At 49.0% G+C, this 14,111-nt stretch overlaps 1 protein-coding gene and 1 long non-coding RNA gene across 9 annotated transcripts in view; one reads left to right on the forward strand and one right to left on the reverse strand.

Annotated features, from left to right (window-relative positions):
- LOC147113239 (cytosolic purine 5'-nucleotidase) overlaps positions 1-14,111 on the forward strand; it is a 197,088-nt gene that overhangs the window by 67,238 nt on the left and 115,739 nt on the right. For 2 of the 8 annotated variants that reach the window (XM_085994115.1, XM_085994116.1), the window contains exon 1: positions 9,980-10,209. The exons of 1 other annotated variant lie outside the window; for it this stretch is intronic. In XM_085994115.1, the coding sequence (XP_085850241.1) occupies positions 10,165-10,209 (45 nt within the window). In that variant the 5' untranslated portion in view covers positions 9,980-10,164. 5 more of the 8 variants (XM_085994111.1, XM_085994114.1, XM_085994113.1 and 2 more) reach the window with 5 other exon arrangements.
- LOC147113240 (uncharacterized) overlaps positions 1-14,111 on the reverse strand; it is a 58,485-nt gene that overhangs the window by 7,457 nt on the left and 36,917 nt on the right. The window lies entirely within an intron of this gene.

A 14,111-nucleotide genomic window follows, 5' to 3' on the forward strand; every position in this document is an offset into this window, starting at 1 on the left:
CCTAACAGTCAAAAACCGAAGGGACTACAAGCGGCTATTCTCACATATACCCTTGAGAGATACAGAGATCGTCTTGAAGACGTACACGGGGCAAAAAGTCTACCCCAAAGGAAAAATAAGGGTGAACGTTATATATAACGGCAAGGAAACACCAAAAATGGACCTATATGTATTGCCAGAGGGAGGACCACCACTACTAGGACGTGAATGGATCCGGAAGATACAGCTAGATTGGCATTCCATACAAGCACTGATTGTAGATGCCAAAAAGGATGACGACGTCACACCTGGATGACTATCAAAAATGCTAACTGACGCACAAGAAGTGTTCCAGGAGGAACTCGGAACACTAAAAGGCATAACAGCAACGATCAAAATAGAGGAAAATGCAAGCCCAAAGTTTTTTTTAAGGCCAGACCGGTGCCTTATGCGATCCGCCCAGCCGTCGAAGCAGAGCTGGAAGGTTTGGAACGTTCAGGAGTACTGTCCAAAGTGGACTGGAGCGAGTGGGCTACACCCATCGTTCCTGTAATGAAGAGGTCATTTAGTAATATGCCTGGGGAACCAAAGAAGGTTTGCATCTGTGGGGACTTTAAGGTGACAGTGAACCCAGTCCTTCACACGGTACAATATCCGCTTCCGCGGATTGAAGATATTTTCGCCTCGCTATCTGGAGGGAAACGCTTCACTAAGATTGATCTGGCCCAGGCGTACCTGCAATTGGAGGTAGAAGAAGCCTCGAAACAGTACCTCACGATCAACACTCAAAGGTCTCTACCAATACAACCGGCTGGTGTTCGGGGTAGCATCAGCTCTGGCTATTTGGCAAAGGGCAATGGATCAAGTCCTGCAAGGGATTCCAGGGACCCAGTGTAATTTGGATGATATCCTGGTCACGGGTGAAAATGACAGTGATCACCTTGCCAACCTGGAGCAGGTGCTCACTAGATTGAAGGAATATGGGCTCCGAGCTAATCGCCACAAATGCGAGTTTTTCCAGAAGCAGATCTCGTATTGTGGCCACGTTATTGATGAAGAGGGGTTACATAAGTCCCCTGAAAAGATTGAGGCAGTAGTCAAGGCTCCAGCACCGGAAAATGTGTCACAACTAAGGTCGTTCCTCGGGCTGGTGAACTACTACCATAAGTTCTTGCCAAATTTGTCTACCGTACTACACCCACTGAACACCCGACTGCAAACGGGGGTACCATGGAAGTGGAGTGGCGAATGTAAACGAGCTTTCCAGAAGAGCAAAGAATTGATCACATCAAAAGAGGAGTTGGCTCATTTCAACCCAGCACCACCAATTCGGTTGGCGTGTGATGCATCACCCTATGGCATTGGAGCGGTGCTGTCGCACAAATTCTCGGACGGCTCAGAGAGGCCAATAGCCTTTGCGTCACGATCACTAACCTCAGCTGAGCGTAACTATGCCCAGATTGACAGGGAGGCCCTCAGCCTAGTGTGGGGAGTGAAAAAGTTCAACCACTATCTGCAGGGGCAGAAGTTCACCTTGCTGACTGACCACCGACCACCAACCACTTGTCTCCATCTTTAATCCAAAGAAGGGCGTTCTGGTGATGACTGCGCAACGGCTACAAAGATGGTCCCTTTTTCTAGGGGCGAACCAATATGAAATCGAGTATAAGGGCACGAAACAGCATGGAAACGCTGATGGGCTATCACGCCTGCCACTGCCTACTGCGGTTGAAGCACCAGCAGTGGACCCTGTCGAAATATTTCTTTCGACTATAATTGAACGCTTGCCTGTAACTAACGCTGATATAGAGAAGGAGACCCGAAATGACCCGACACTGTCTCGGGTATATGACTTGATGGTGAAGGGATGGCCAACACATGGCGACTCACTGTTGCCAGCATTCTCATCCAGAAGAGAACAGCTGTCAGTATGCCAGGGGACCTTGATGTGTGGATCCCGAGTGGTAATTCCACCCAAGTTAAGGGAGAGAGTGCTCAAGGAGCTTCACGAAGGCCATCTGGGAGGGGTGAAAATGAAAAGCCTTGCTAGGGCTTATGTGTGGTGGCCGGGGATCGATTAGCAAATCGAGGACCTGACAAAGAGCTGCTCAGGATGCCAGAAGGTCCAAAATGCACCACCACATGCCCCTCTACACCCATGGGAGTGGCACTCATCTCCATGGCAACGGGTGCATATTGATTTTGCTGGTCCATTCATGGACTCAATGTTTTTAATAGCCGTGGATGCGCACTCGAAATGGCCCGAGGTGATCAAAATGTCCTCCACCACCACGGAGAAAACTATTGCAGTCCTACGGACCATTTTTGCCAGGAACGGCTTGCCGGAGCAGATTTGCTCTGATAACGGACCACAGTTTGTGTCCAAGGAGTTTTGAAGATTTATGAAAAGAAATGGGGTAAAGCATTACACATCTGCCCCGTATCATCCAGCCACAAATGGATTGGCTGAGAGGTTCGTACAAACCTTTAAGAAAGCAGTAAGGGCCATGTGCGATGACGACATTCCACTGCAGTATAAGGTGGACAATTTCCTGTTAGCCTACAGAAATGCAACACATGCAGTCACCAACCAGACCCCGGCCATGATGTTCTTTAACCGAAGGTTGAGATCTCGTATGGATTTGCTCAGACCAAATGTACGAAGAGATGTTGAGAATAAGCAATTCCAGCACATCAATGAGAAGCCGACAAGGAGCTTCAATGTAGGGCAACCAGTTTTGGCCCGCGACTACCGAACAGAGAAATGGCAACCAGGAACGATATGCACACGGCAGGGGCCACTAATGTACACAGTGGATGTTGGGGAGAACATTGTGAGACGCCATGTTGACCAGATCCTAGAGTCACAGGAACAAGTCAACCCCATGTCTCGCCCATACATACCTGGTGATGAACTCGACGTACAGGTCGCATCTACCCCAGAAACAGTAGCATCGGAAGCTGATGAACCAACCGACGACAGGGGGCCAGAATCGCCTCCGCACCAAGAGCAAGACACTCAGGAAAGGCACTATCCAGAAAGGATCAGGAAGCCTCCCCAAAGACTGAATTTATAAATAGACTATTTTCAGTTAATGTTGCATGTTAATAGTGTTAATTGTAATTAGTTGATATTTAATTGTTAAATGAATGTTATGGTACTGTTAATCTAAAAGGGGAGGCATTGTAGTGTATGTACCTTTAAGGGGAGAACTACTTTTTACAGCTCCTGTATACTGTAGTACCGGCAGTGACCACACCTGTATATAAACCCTGAGTAGGGATCTGTATAGTTAGTTTTAGAGTAACCCTCATCCAGTAAACACCTGTTGATTGTTCTCTGCAGTCTCTTGTCTCATTATTGAAGGAAATACAACATCAAGATACACGGATCTAACAGTCATTGTACTTAGCCTTTATTGCCTTCTTAAAGGTTTGTACGAACCTCTCAGCCAATCCATTTTGATGACCTCAGGCCATTTCGAGTGCACATCCACAGCTATTAAAAACATTGAGTCCATGAATGGACCAGCAAAATCAATATGCACCCGTTGCCATGGAGATGAGGGCCACTCCCATGGGTGTAGAGGGGCCTGTGGTGGTGCATTTTGGACTTCCTGGCATCCTGAGCAGCTCTTGGTCAGGTCCTCGATTTGTTTATCGATTCCCAGCCACCACACATAAGCCCTGGCTAGGCTTTTCATTTTTACCCCTCCCAGATGACCCTCATGAAGCTCATTGAGCACTCTATCCCTTAACTTGGGTGGAATTACCACTCGGGATCCACACATCAAGGTCCCCCGGCACACTGACAGCTGTTCTCTCCTTGTCGAGAATGCTGGCAACAGTGAGTCGCCATGTGCTGGCCATCCCTTCACCGTCAAATCATATACCCGAGACAGTGTCGGGTCATTTCGGGTTTCCTTTTCGATACAAGCGTTAGTTACCGGTAGGTATTCAACTGTAGTCGAATGGAATATTTCGACAGGATCCACTGCTGGTGCTTCCTCCGCAGTAGGCAGTGGCAGGCGTGATAGCCCATCAGCATTTCCATGCTGTTTCGTGCCCTTATATTCAATCTCATAGTGGTGTGCCCCTAGAAAAAGTGACCATCTTTGTAGTCGCTCTGCAGCCATCACCGGAACGCCCTGCTTCTGATTAAAAATGGAGACAAGAGGCTGGTGATCAGTCAGCAAGGTGAATTTCTGCCTGTGCAGATAGTGATTGAACTTTTTCACTGCCCACACTAGGCTGAGGGCCTCCCTGTCAATCTGGGCGTAGTTACGCTCGGCTGAGGTTAGTGATCGTGACGCAAAGGCTATTGGCCTCTCTGAGCCGTCCGAGAATTTGTGCGACAGCACCGCTCCAATGCCGTAGGGTGACGCATCACCTGCCAACCGAATTGGTAATGCTGGGTTGTAATGGGCCAATACCTCTTTCGATGTGATTAGTGTTTTGTTCTTCTGGAAAGCTCGTCTACATTCGCCACTTCACTTCCATGGCACCCCAGTTTGCAGTAGGGTGTTCAGTGGGTCTAGTATTGTAGACAAATTTGGCAAGAACTTATGGTAGTAGTTTACCAGCCCGAGGAACGACCTCAGTTGTGACACATTTTCTGGTGCTGGAGCCTTGACTACTGCCTCAATCTTCTCTGGGGACTTATGTAACCCCTCTTTATCAATAACGTGGCCACAATACGAGATCTGTGTTCTAAAAAACTCGCATTTGGGGCGGTTAGTTTGGAGCCCATATTCTTGCAATCCAGTGAGCACCTGCTCCAGGTTGGCAAGGTGATCACTGTCATTTTTGCCCGTGACCAGGATGTCGTCCAAATAACACTGGGTCCCTGGGATCCCTTGCAGGACTTGTTCCATTGCCCTCTGCCAAATAGCCGGAGCTGATGCCACCCCGAATACCAGCTGGTTGTATTGGTAGAGACCTTTATGGGTGTTGATTGTGAGGTATTTTTTTGATGCTTCTTCTACCTCCATTTGCAGATACGCCTGGGCCAGATCAATCTTAGTGAAGCGTTTCCCTCCAGATAGCGAGGCGAAAATATCTTCAATCCGCGGAAGTGGCTATTGTACGGTGTGAAGGACCGGGTTCACTGTTACCTTAAAGTCCCCACAGATGCGAACCTTCCTTGGTTCCCCAGGCATGCTGCTCAACGACTTTTTCATCACAGGGACGATGGGTGTAGCCCACTCGCTCCAGTCTACCTTGGACAGTACACCTGAACGTTCCAGACTCTCCAGCTCTGCTTCGACGGCTGGGCGGATCACATAAGGTGCCGGTCTGGCCTTAAAAAATTTTGGGCTTGCGTTTTCTTCAATTTTAATCGTCACTGTCATGCCTTTTAGTGTTCCGAGTCCTTGCTGGAACACTTCTTTCGCGTCAGTTAGGATCTTTGACAGTCACCCAGGTGTGACGTCGTCATCCTTTTTGTCAGCCACAGTCAGTGCCTGTATGGAATGCCAATCCAGTTGTATTTTCCGGATCCATTCACGTCCCAGTAATGGTGGTCCTCCATCTTGCAATACATACAGGTCTAGTTTTGGTGTTTCCTTACCGTTATATATAACGGTCACCCTTATTTTTCCTTTGGGGTAGACTTTTTGCCCCGTGTACGTCTTCAAAATAATTTTTGTGTCTCTCATGGGTATGTGTGAGAATAGCCGCTCGTAGTCCCGTCGGTTTATGACTGTTAGGGCTGATCCTGTGTCCAATTCCATCTTTACCTGGACTCCTGCTATCTTGAGAGTGACCCAAATGGTTCGGTGATCCTCCGTTGTGATCACATTATGTAGTTTCAGACAACTCAGTTCCCTGCTTTCGGAGTCGTTATCACTCTTTTGTTCGTCTGAACTATTCTCCGTCATCTTATGTACCTTCTTGTACTTCCCTTTGGTCGGTTTCTTATTGCTGGTTTTCTTTCCCGACCTGCAGACTCGTGCTATGTGTCCTACTTTTCCACACTGTCTGCACACTTTGTCTTTGAACCAGCAATCATTGTGGTCGTGTATTGTTCTGCCGCAGCGATAGCACTTCTCTGTTCCATATGACATTTCGTTTGTGCCACATTCTTGCGGTCTCTGTTGTATCTCTGCAGCGCCCCGTGCTGCTGCTTCATATGATACCGCAATGCTGAAAGCCTTTTCCAGCGTAAGGTCCTTTTCAGATAAAAGCCGTTTCTGGGTTCCTTCACTTTGAAGCCCACACACAAACTTGTCCCTTAAGGTATCTGCCAGTCCCGCTCCAAACTGGCAGTGTTTCGATAGTTTGCGCAGTTCTGTTAAATAATCAGCATTGCTTTCATCCTTATGCTGGTTCCGTTTGTGAAACTTGAATCTTTCTGCTATCAGCAGCGGTGTGGGGTTTAAATGTTCCTGTAGTATCGTTACTATGTCTTCAAAACTCTTTTCCATTGGCTTCGTTGGGGTTACTAGATTTCGTAATAAACCATACGTCTTTGCACCCATTAAATTTAACAATACCGACGCTTTCTTGTCATCTGACACCTCATTTGCCTTGCAGTATACCTCTATTCGTCCGACATATGTCGTCCAATCTTCGACTTCATTGTCAAATGCGGTGATACTGCCACTCTTCGGCATTTTGGGTGTGGTTTAAAATGGCGTCTCCCAATGGCTTAAAATGGCGTCTCCCGCGCTTTCCTTCCTCCCCCGCTGCTGCCAACGCCGCTCTCGGCGGTTCTCGTGGCAATGGCGGCGCCCTGTAGGTTTCACGCGCTTCTCTTGCGCTGCTGCCAACGCAGCTCTCGGTGGTCCTCGTGGCAACGGCGGCGCCTCGCGGGTTTCTACGCATCTCTCTCTCCCTCTCTTCGATGCTGCTCGGCCCCTGAACACCGGCTGCGCCCTGTGCGCTCTGCCCTCTCTCCCCCGTCGATGCTGCTCGGCCCTTTGCTGTGCCGCTCGGTCGGGCTTTAGCCCGCCGCTGTCCGGGAAGGGTCTGCGCACTACCTGTTGCCAGCCTGTTTCGCTGGACCACCTCGACTGGAAAGCCAAGCCTGGCTCTCCACAGCCTCCCCCGCAATTCTCGAGTCTCTGCTGGATGACTGGGCGGTTGCCCGTGGTCAACGCCCGAGTCTCTGGCCTTGACCTCCAATCCACTGATCTCCAGGAACGAATCCCCGGGAGGTGATGCAGAGTTGCAGGTAGGTTCGAACTTGCCTTGTCGCCAATGTTGCGTCTGTGTATAATAAGACACAGACTGCAGGAGAATGGTACAACAGGTGTTTACTCAACGTGGCTCATAGTGGAACTGGTCTGTACAGATTACTACTCAGTGCTATATACAGGTGTGGTCACTGCCGGTACTGCAGTATACATGAGATGTAAAAAAGTAGTTCCCCCCCCTTAAAGGTATATACATTACAGAGGGGGGTGCAACGAAGGTTCGCAGAATCACAGAAATCCCACAGTGCAGATAGAGGCCATTTCGGCCCATCGAGCCTGCACCGACACATATCCCACCCGATCCCCGTAACCCCTACACCAACACATATCCCACCCTATCCCTGTAACCCCACGTATTTAATCCCCCTAACACTAAGGGTTAATTTATCATAGCCAATCAACCTAACCCGCACATCTTTGGACTGTGGGAGGAAACCGGAGCACCCCGAGGAAACCCACGCAAACACGGGGAGAATGTGCAAATTCCACACAGACAGTCACCCGAGGCCGGATTCGAACCCAGGTCCCTGGCGCTGGTGAGGCAACAGTGCTAACCACTATGCCACCAGACTGATTCCTGGGATGGGGGGTTTATCCTATGAGGAGAGATTGAGTAGACTAGGCCTATATTCTCTAGAGTTTAGAAGAATGAGAGGTGATCTCATTGAAACATACAAAATTCTTACAGGGCTTGACAGGGTAGATGCAGGGAGGATGTTTCCGCTGGCTGGAGAGTCTAGAACCAGGGGCCACAGTCTCAGAATAAGGGGTCGGCCATTTAGGACTGAGATGAGGAGAAATTTCTTTACTCAGAGGGTGTTGAATCTTTGGAATTCTCTACCCCAGAGGGCTGTGGAGGCTCAGTCGTTGAGTATATTCAAGACAGAGATCGATAGATTTTTGAATATTAAGAGAATCAAGGGATATGGGGATAGTGCAGGAAAGTGGAGATGAGGTAGAAGATCAGCCATGATCTCATTGAATGGCGGAGCAGGCTTGAAGGGCCAAATGGCCGACTCCTGCTCCTATCTCATGTTCTTATCTTGCCAGGGGAGGGGGGGCCTGTCTCTTTAAATCCACGCACTCAGTTTGGGCCGGTGACGTCATCCGTTATGCAGATGCGGTGGGGCGCCTGCGCACTGAGTTGGGCGGCCTGGCTTTCCGCGGCGCGAGCGGGTGAGTGGGTCTCCGGGTAACGGCCGTTGCCAGGGGGACGGGTCGGCTCTTCGGGGTCAGAGGGCTTGCGTTTGGCGCTTGCGCTGTTTGGGGGGTGTGGTTACCCGGGTAACGGGTGCGGGCCGGGACCCGAGGCCGCCCGCCCGCTGTCCCGCTCCGTTTCCGGCACAGCGCTGGGGTTTTAGCGGAGGCTCCTTCCCCCATCTCCCCGCACTGCGGTAACAGAGGCCACGGGCCCGGTCCCTGCTCCCTCCCCCAGGCCCGACCCTGGCCGGCCCCGATTGTAGGAATGCAGGAAAAGTGAGGGAATAAAACGGCCGCGTAACTCGTTCACCTCCTGCGCCCCCCCGCAATTTAACTCCTTTGAAAGATCTGCATTGACTTCGCTGCGGAGAGAGTCTCTTGATTGTGCCGAAGTTTGGAGCAATCGGGATCTGTTGCAGCTCCTGATCCTGACCCTGGGACTGGGAGACAATATCCCAGAGCGGCTCACTGTTGCTGCGCAGCCGGGATTCAGGTGGGGTGGAAGAACTATTTGGGGTACACTCGAGGCTTTTCACTTTTAATTCTTTCCTTGCTGAGGACAGTAAGTAATGTAGCAAGGAGACAGAAATATAGGTACGGTGCTGTAGTGGTTGTGTTACTGCACTAATAATCCGTGAGTTCAAATATTACCATGGCGGTTTGAGAATTTAAATTCTGTTGAAATAAAAAGCTGGTCTCAGTTAAAGTGACCCTGAAGCTGTTGGATTGTCGTAAAAACCCAACTGGTTCACTAATGTCCCTTTAGGGAAGGAAACCTGCCGTCCTTACCCGGTCTGGGCCTGTATGTGACTCCCTCCAGTCCCATGTTAATTACTCTTAACTGCCCTCGTAAATTGCCTAGCAAGCCACTTGGTTGTACTACCACCTTCCCAAGAGCAACTAGCAATGGGCAATAAATGCCAGTCTTGCCAGTGATGCCCACATCCCAAGAATTTGTTTAAAAACAAGTTCCGTAATGGCACAGCCTGGTGTACTGAGCCATGCAACCCAGGAAGGTTTGATCTCTAAATAACAACAGAAAATGCTGGAAAAACTCAGCAGGCCAGGCAACATCCGTGGAGAGAAATTAGAGTCAACGTTTCGGGTCACAACCCTTTATCAAGACTAAAGAGGCACAGGGAATGAACTGATTAAGAGGCCGGGCTGGGAGAGAACAAAAGAAGAGACATTAAGAGGTATTCAAAACGAGACGTTTGATCTCTGGTGTGTGCTGATCGCAGCAGTTGGCCTCAGCACCTTCAGAGTGGTGGGGGGAGTTGTAAATCAGCTCGGGTTTCTGCTCCTGATAAATAACTTTTATTTCTGTAGGTCGCAGAATGTCGCAAAGTGCTTCCCATGCAATGAATTTGTGTTTGTGCATTCACTGTGGGCAAAGATTGATTTCCCCCTAGAGAGAGCCCAGTGGGGATGGGTGAGGACCTGATCAGGCTGTGCTATGGTATCCTCATGAATGATTCGTCCGTCACTGTCTGGGTTTGTAGGTGAAGAATGTGTGATACTGGAGGGCAGCGCACTCTTGTGGAACTGTACCCCAGCCAGAGTCAGCAGCTGTGGAGAGGAGGGTCAGAAATTAAAAGGAGGAAATGGAAGCTGAGGGGAAGATTACAGTTGAAAATAGTTACTCAGGATGGTAATCCTGATTCTCAATGAGCAGGCGGAACTTTTCTTGAGTTTATGAACCAGAGACATTAATACGAGGACCAGTAATTTTCTACAAATCGGGGCCCGAGGCCATTACCATTTTCTTGGACCTCGATCAGAGGGCAAGATGATAGAGCAGTCATTGGGAAGAGAATTGGAACAGAACAGCAGGGTACGTTTGGGTCTGTGACTCCCCATGCTGTGCGTTTCTAATCTCAGGAGGCTGTGTGCAGGCATGTTCCCCGAGGGAGGACCAAACCAGAGGGCAGCCACCCTGAGCTAGCCCCCTGTCTCCGAGCAGCAGCTGGAGATCTGCATTGCAGAGTCTCTGGCCGGGCTGTTCAATAAGGAGTGTGTGTACTTTGGCACAGTGTGACGGAGTAGCTGTTCACACTGCAGCAAATGCAGTGCAAGCTTTGATGTACAATAGGGGCAGTTAATGAAACCTGTGAGTTGTACACAAAGCACACTGTACAAGGAGGGGAGAGGTTTACAGAGGGTTTTGCATTGCAGCACCATAAACATTGCGTCATAATGAGATGGAGTAATTAACATTGCAAGGACAGTAATGAAAGAGCCATAAATAGTGCATCATATCATGCACAATTATAGGGTGTATTCGGTCTTTTCATTGTTAGTTGAGGGGTCATAAACTGTGTGCTGGTGTTGTCATGCAGGTTATTTGCTGTACTGGTTCTATTGTGGGATGGTGTAAGAGTCCAGAGCTGTGTTAATGTCATTCTGTTCTCTCAGTACCACAAAAAAAGAGATTTGTGGTTATGTTACTGGACAAGTAATCCAGGGACCTGGACTAATAATGGCGGAGCAGGCTCGAGGGGCCGATTGGCCTACTCCTGCTCCTATTTCTTATGTTCTTATAATCCAGGGACCTGGACTAATAACCCAGAGAACGGGAGTTCAAATCACACCGGGCCAGTTTGAAAATTTGAACCCGGTTTTAAAAATCTGGAAATAAAAAGCTGGTCTCAGTAAAAGTGACCATGAAACTGTTGGATTGTTGTTAAAAACCCAACTGGTTCACTAATGCCCTTTAGGAAAGGAAACCTGCCATCCTTACCCGGTCTGGGCCTGTATGTGACTCCAGTCCCACACCAACGTGGTTGACTCTTAACTGTCCTCCGACAGCGGTTCAAGAAGGCGGCTCGACACTACCTTCTCAAAGCAACTAGGGATGGGCAATAAGTGCTGGCCTTGCCAGCGATGCCCACATCCCGAGAATCAATTTAAACAAAAGCACATTCAGGCTACTGTACTTATAGTAACTGATATACATTTTAATTCCTGTTAATTGGGGATCGCTGTTGGTGCCTTGCAGCCTGCACTCTGAGCCCTTGCCCCTGCCCCCTGCTGCAATTCTTGCCCAGTTGGTGAGCAGCTAATCTCAGCTGGCCAGCCTCCTGCAGAGTGAAGGTTAACCGCTCTTGACTCCAAGGGGGTTTTGATGTTGTGCAATAGTGTAAAACAGATGATAGTGAGTTGGCAGCCTGATTTACAGCTCTCATCGTTTTTAGTTCTGTGATGGAGAGATGTAAAACGGGCTGCCGACTCACTATCACATGTTTTACACTGTTGCACAAAGTCAAAATGACCCTCCAAGGAGCCAGGGAATGGTCCGCACAATCTGGGCAAAGAGGACTTAACTGCACAGGAGGTTGTGGGGCTATTGGTGGAGATGAAACATTCCAACATGTTTCTCATACTGGTTCTCGCAAGAGTCAGATGTGCCTGTCTGTACTTGTCTTGTGTTTCCTTTGTCATTGAGACTGCTGCCAGTGTCCTTGTGGTTTGAGGAATGGAATTTCATGACCTATTTTTAGAAAGTATGAGACATGTGAAAAACCTAGTGACTATTTTTGTCCTTTCAGTTTCCTATAACTTCCCCAGCTCCTGAAGGTGCGCTCTAATGCTGGAATACGGGTTTTATGCACAAACAGGCATCCCTGGGTACCTGGCCTGAATGGCCAGCCTCTAGATCTGAGAGGCCAGACAGTGAGTGGCAGCAAGCAATTCAGCCATGTTGGTGGGACAGCAGCTGAGCCCAGTCTTGTCCTCGCACAGCACCCATATTCCAGCATGGGTCATTGGATAATGATCAGGAGCGGGAACCCAACCTGATTTCCCTCCCCAATCCAGGGGCTCTCGGACCAGTTATAACCCGTTACTGCTGCCCAACTACCCGGGCACCGATCAGGGATCTAATCTGGAGCCTTCCTGGTTTCTGCAGTTCGGCTGTTTGCTCTTTTAACCCAGCTTTCATGTCCGTGTGATGCAGTCTGTGTTACAGCTGCCATTCAGAGGCCCCTATAAGTTTAATCCTTTGACGAAGCTTCTGGGTTTTCAACTGATTTCTGGAACAGGTCATCCCTCTAGAATGCAGCTTTTACTTTGCCTTTCAGAGCGCTGCTGCTTTCTATTGTAGATGCTAAGCTTTTATCTGTCTATACGGCAAAATAAATAAAAACAGACGCCACAAAAACCTCTTGCGTGAACTTTCCGGAGTGTGGGAGCAAGCGGACCCGGTGTGTCTAACCCATGCTGTACCTGCCCTGGGAGTGTCTGATGGGACAGTGTAGAGGGAGCTTTACTCTGTATCTAACCTGTGCTGTACCTGCCCTGGGAGTGTTTGATGGGACAGTGTAGAGGGAGCTTTACTCTGTATCTAACCTGTGCCGTACCTGCCCTGGGAGTGTTTGATGGGACAGTGTAGAGGGAGCTTTACTCTGTATCTAACCCGTGCTGTACCTGCCCTGGGAGTGTTTGATGGGACAGTGTAGAGGGAGCTTTACTCTGTATCTAACCCGTGCTGTACCTGCCCTGGGAGTGTTTGATGGGACAGTGTAGTGGGAGCTTTACTCTGTATCTAACCCGTGCTGTACCTGCCCTGGGAGTGTTTGATGGGACAGTGTAGAGGGAGCTTTACTCTGTATCTAACCCATGCTGTATCAGTAAATTTAAGAGAGGTGGGTAAGTGCTTGGTGAAACCTTTGATGGAGGGTATCAGAGGTGTCATGGGATATGATATGGACCTGACCTGATGGTCTTTTTTAGTCCTGCATTTAAAAAAGGACTTGCATTTCTATAGCGCCTTTCACAACTACCAGGCGTCACAAAGTGCTTTACAGCCAATGAGATACTTTTGAAGTGTAGTCACTGTTGTAATGTAGCAAACGTGGCAGCTAATTTGAGCACAGCAAGCTCCCACAAACAGCAATGTGATGATCAGATAATCTGTATTAGTGATGTTGGTTGAGGGATAAATATTGGCCCCAGGACACTGGGGAGAACTCCCCTGCCTTTCTTCGAAATAGTGCCGTGGGGTCTTTTACCTCCACCTGAGAGAGCAGACAGGGCCTCGGTTTAACGTCTCATCCGAAAGACAGCACCTCCGACAGTGCAGCGTTGCCTCACAGAATGTACAGCACAGAACCAGGCCATTCGGCCCAACTGGTCCATGCCGGTGTTTATGCTCTACACGAGCCTCCTCCCACCCTGCTTCATCTCACCTCCTCATCAACAACAACTTGCATTTATATATCGCCTTTAATATAGTAAAGCGTCCCAAGGTGCTTCACAGGAGCAGAATCAGACAAAATTCGATACCGAGCCACGTCAGGGGATATTAGGGCAGAGGTAGGTTTTAAGGAGCATCTTAAAGGAGGAAAGAAAGGCAGAGAGTTTTAGGGAGGTAATTCCAGAGCTTCGACCCTCGGCTGCTGAAGGCACAGTCACCAATGAATGGTGGAGCAATTTAAAATCGGGGATGCGCATGAGGCCAGAATTGAAGGAGCGCAGAGATCTCTGAGGTTTGTAGGGCTAGAGGAAGCATATCCTTCTATTTCTTTCTCCCCCGTGTTTATCTAGCTTCCCCGTAAATTCATCTGTGTTATTCGCCTCAACTACTCCTTGTGGTAGCGAGTTCAGCATTCTCACCACTCTGGGTAAAGAAGTTTTTCTTGAATTCCCCATTGGATGTATTGGTGACTATCATATATTTATGGCCCCTAGTTCTGGTCTCCCCCCATAAGTGGAAACATCTTCCTCTACCCTATCAAA

The sequence above is a fragment of the Somniosus microcephalus genome, chromosome 8 (genome assembly GCF_052327205.1).
Source record: "Somniosus microcephalus isolate GS21.2 chromosome 8, FLI_Smic_1.0, whole genome shotgun sequence".
NCBI lineage: Eukaryota > Metazoa > Chordata > Chondrichthyes > Squaliformes > Somniosidae > Somniosus > Somniosus microcephalus.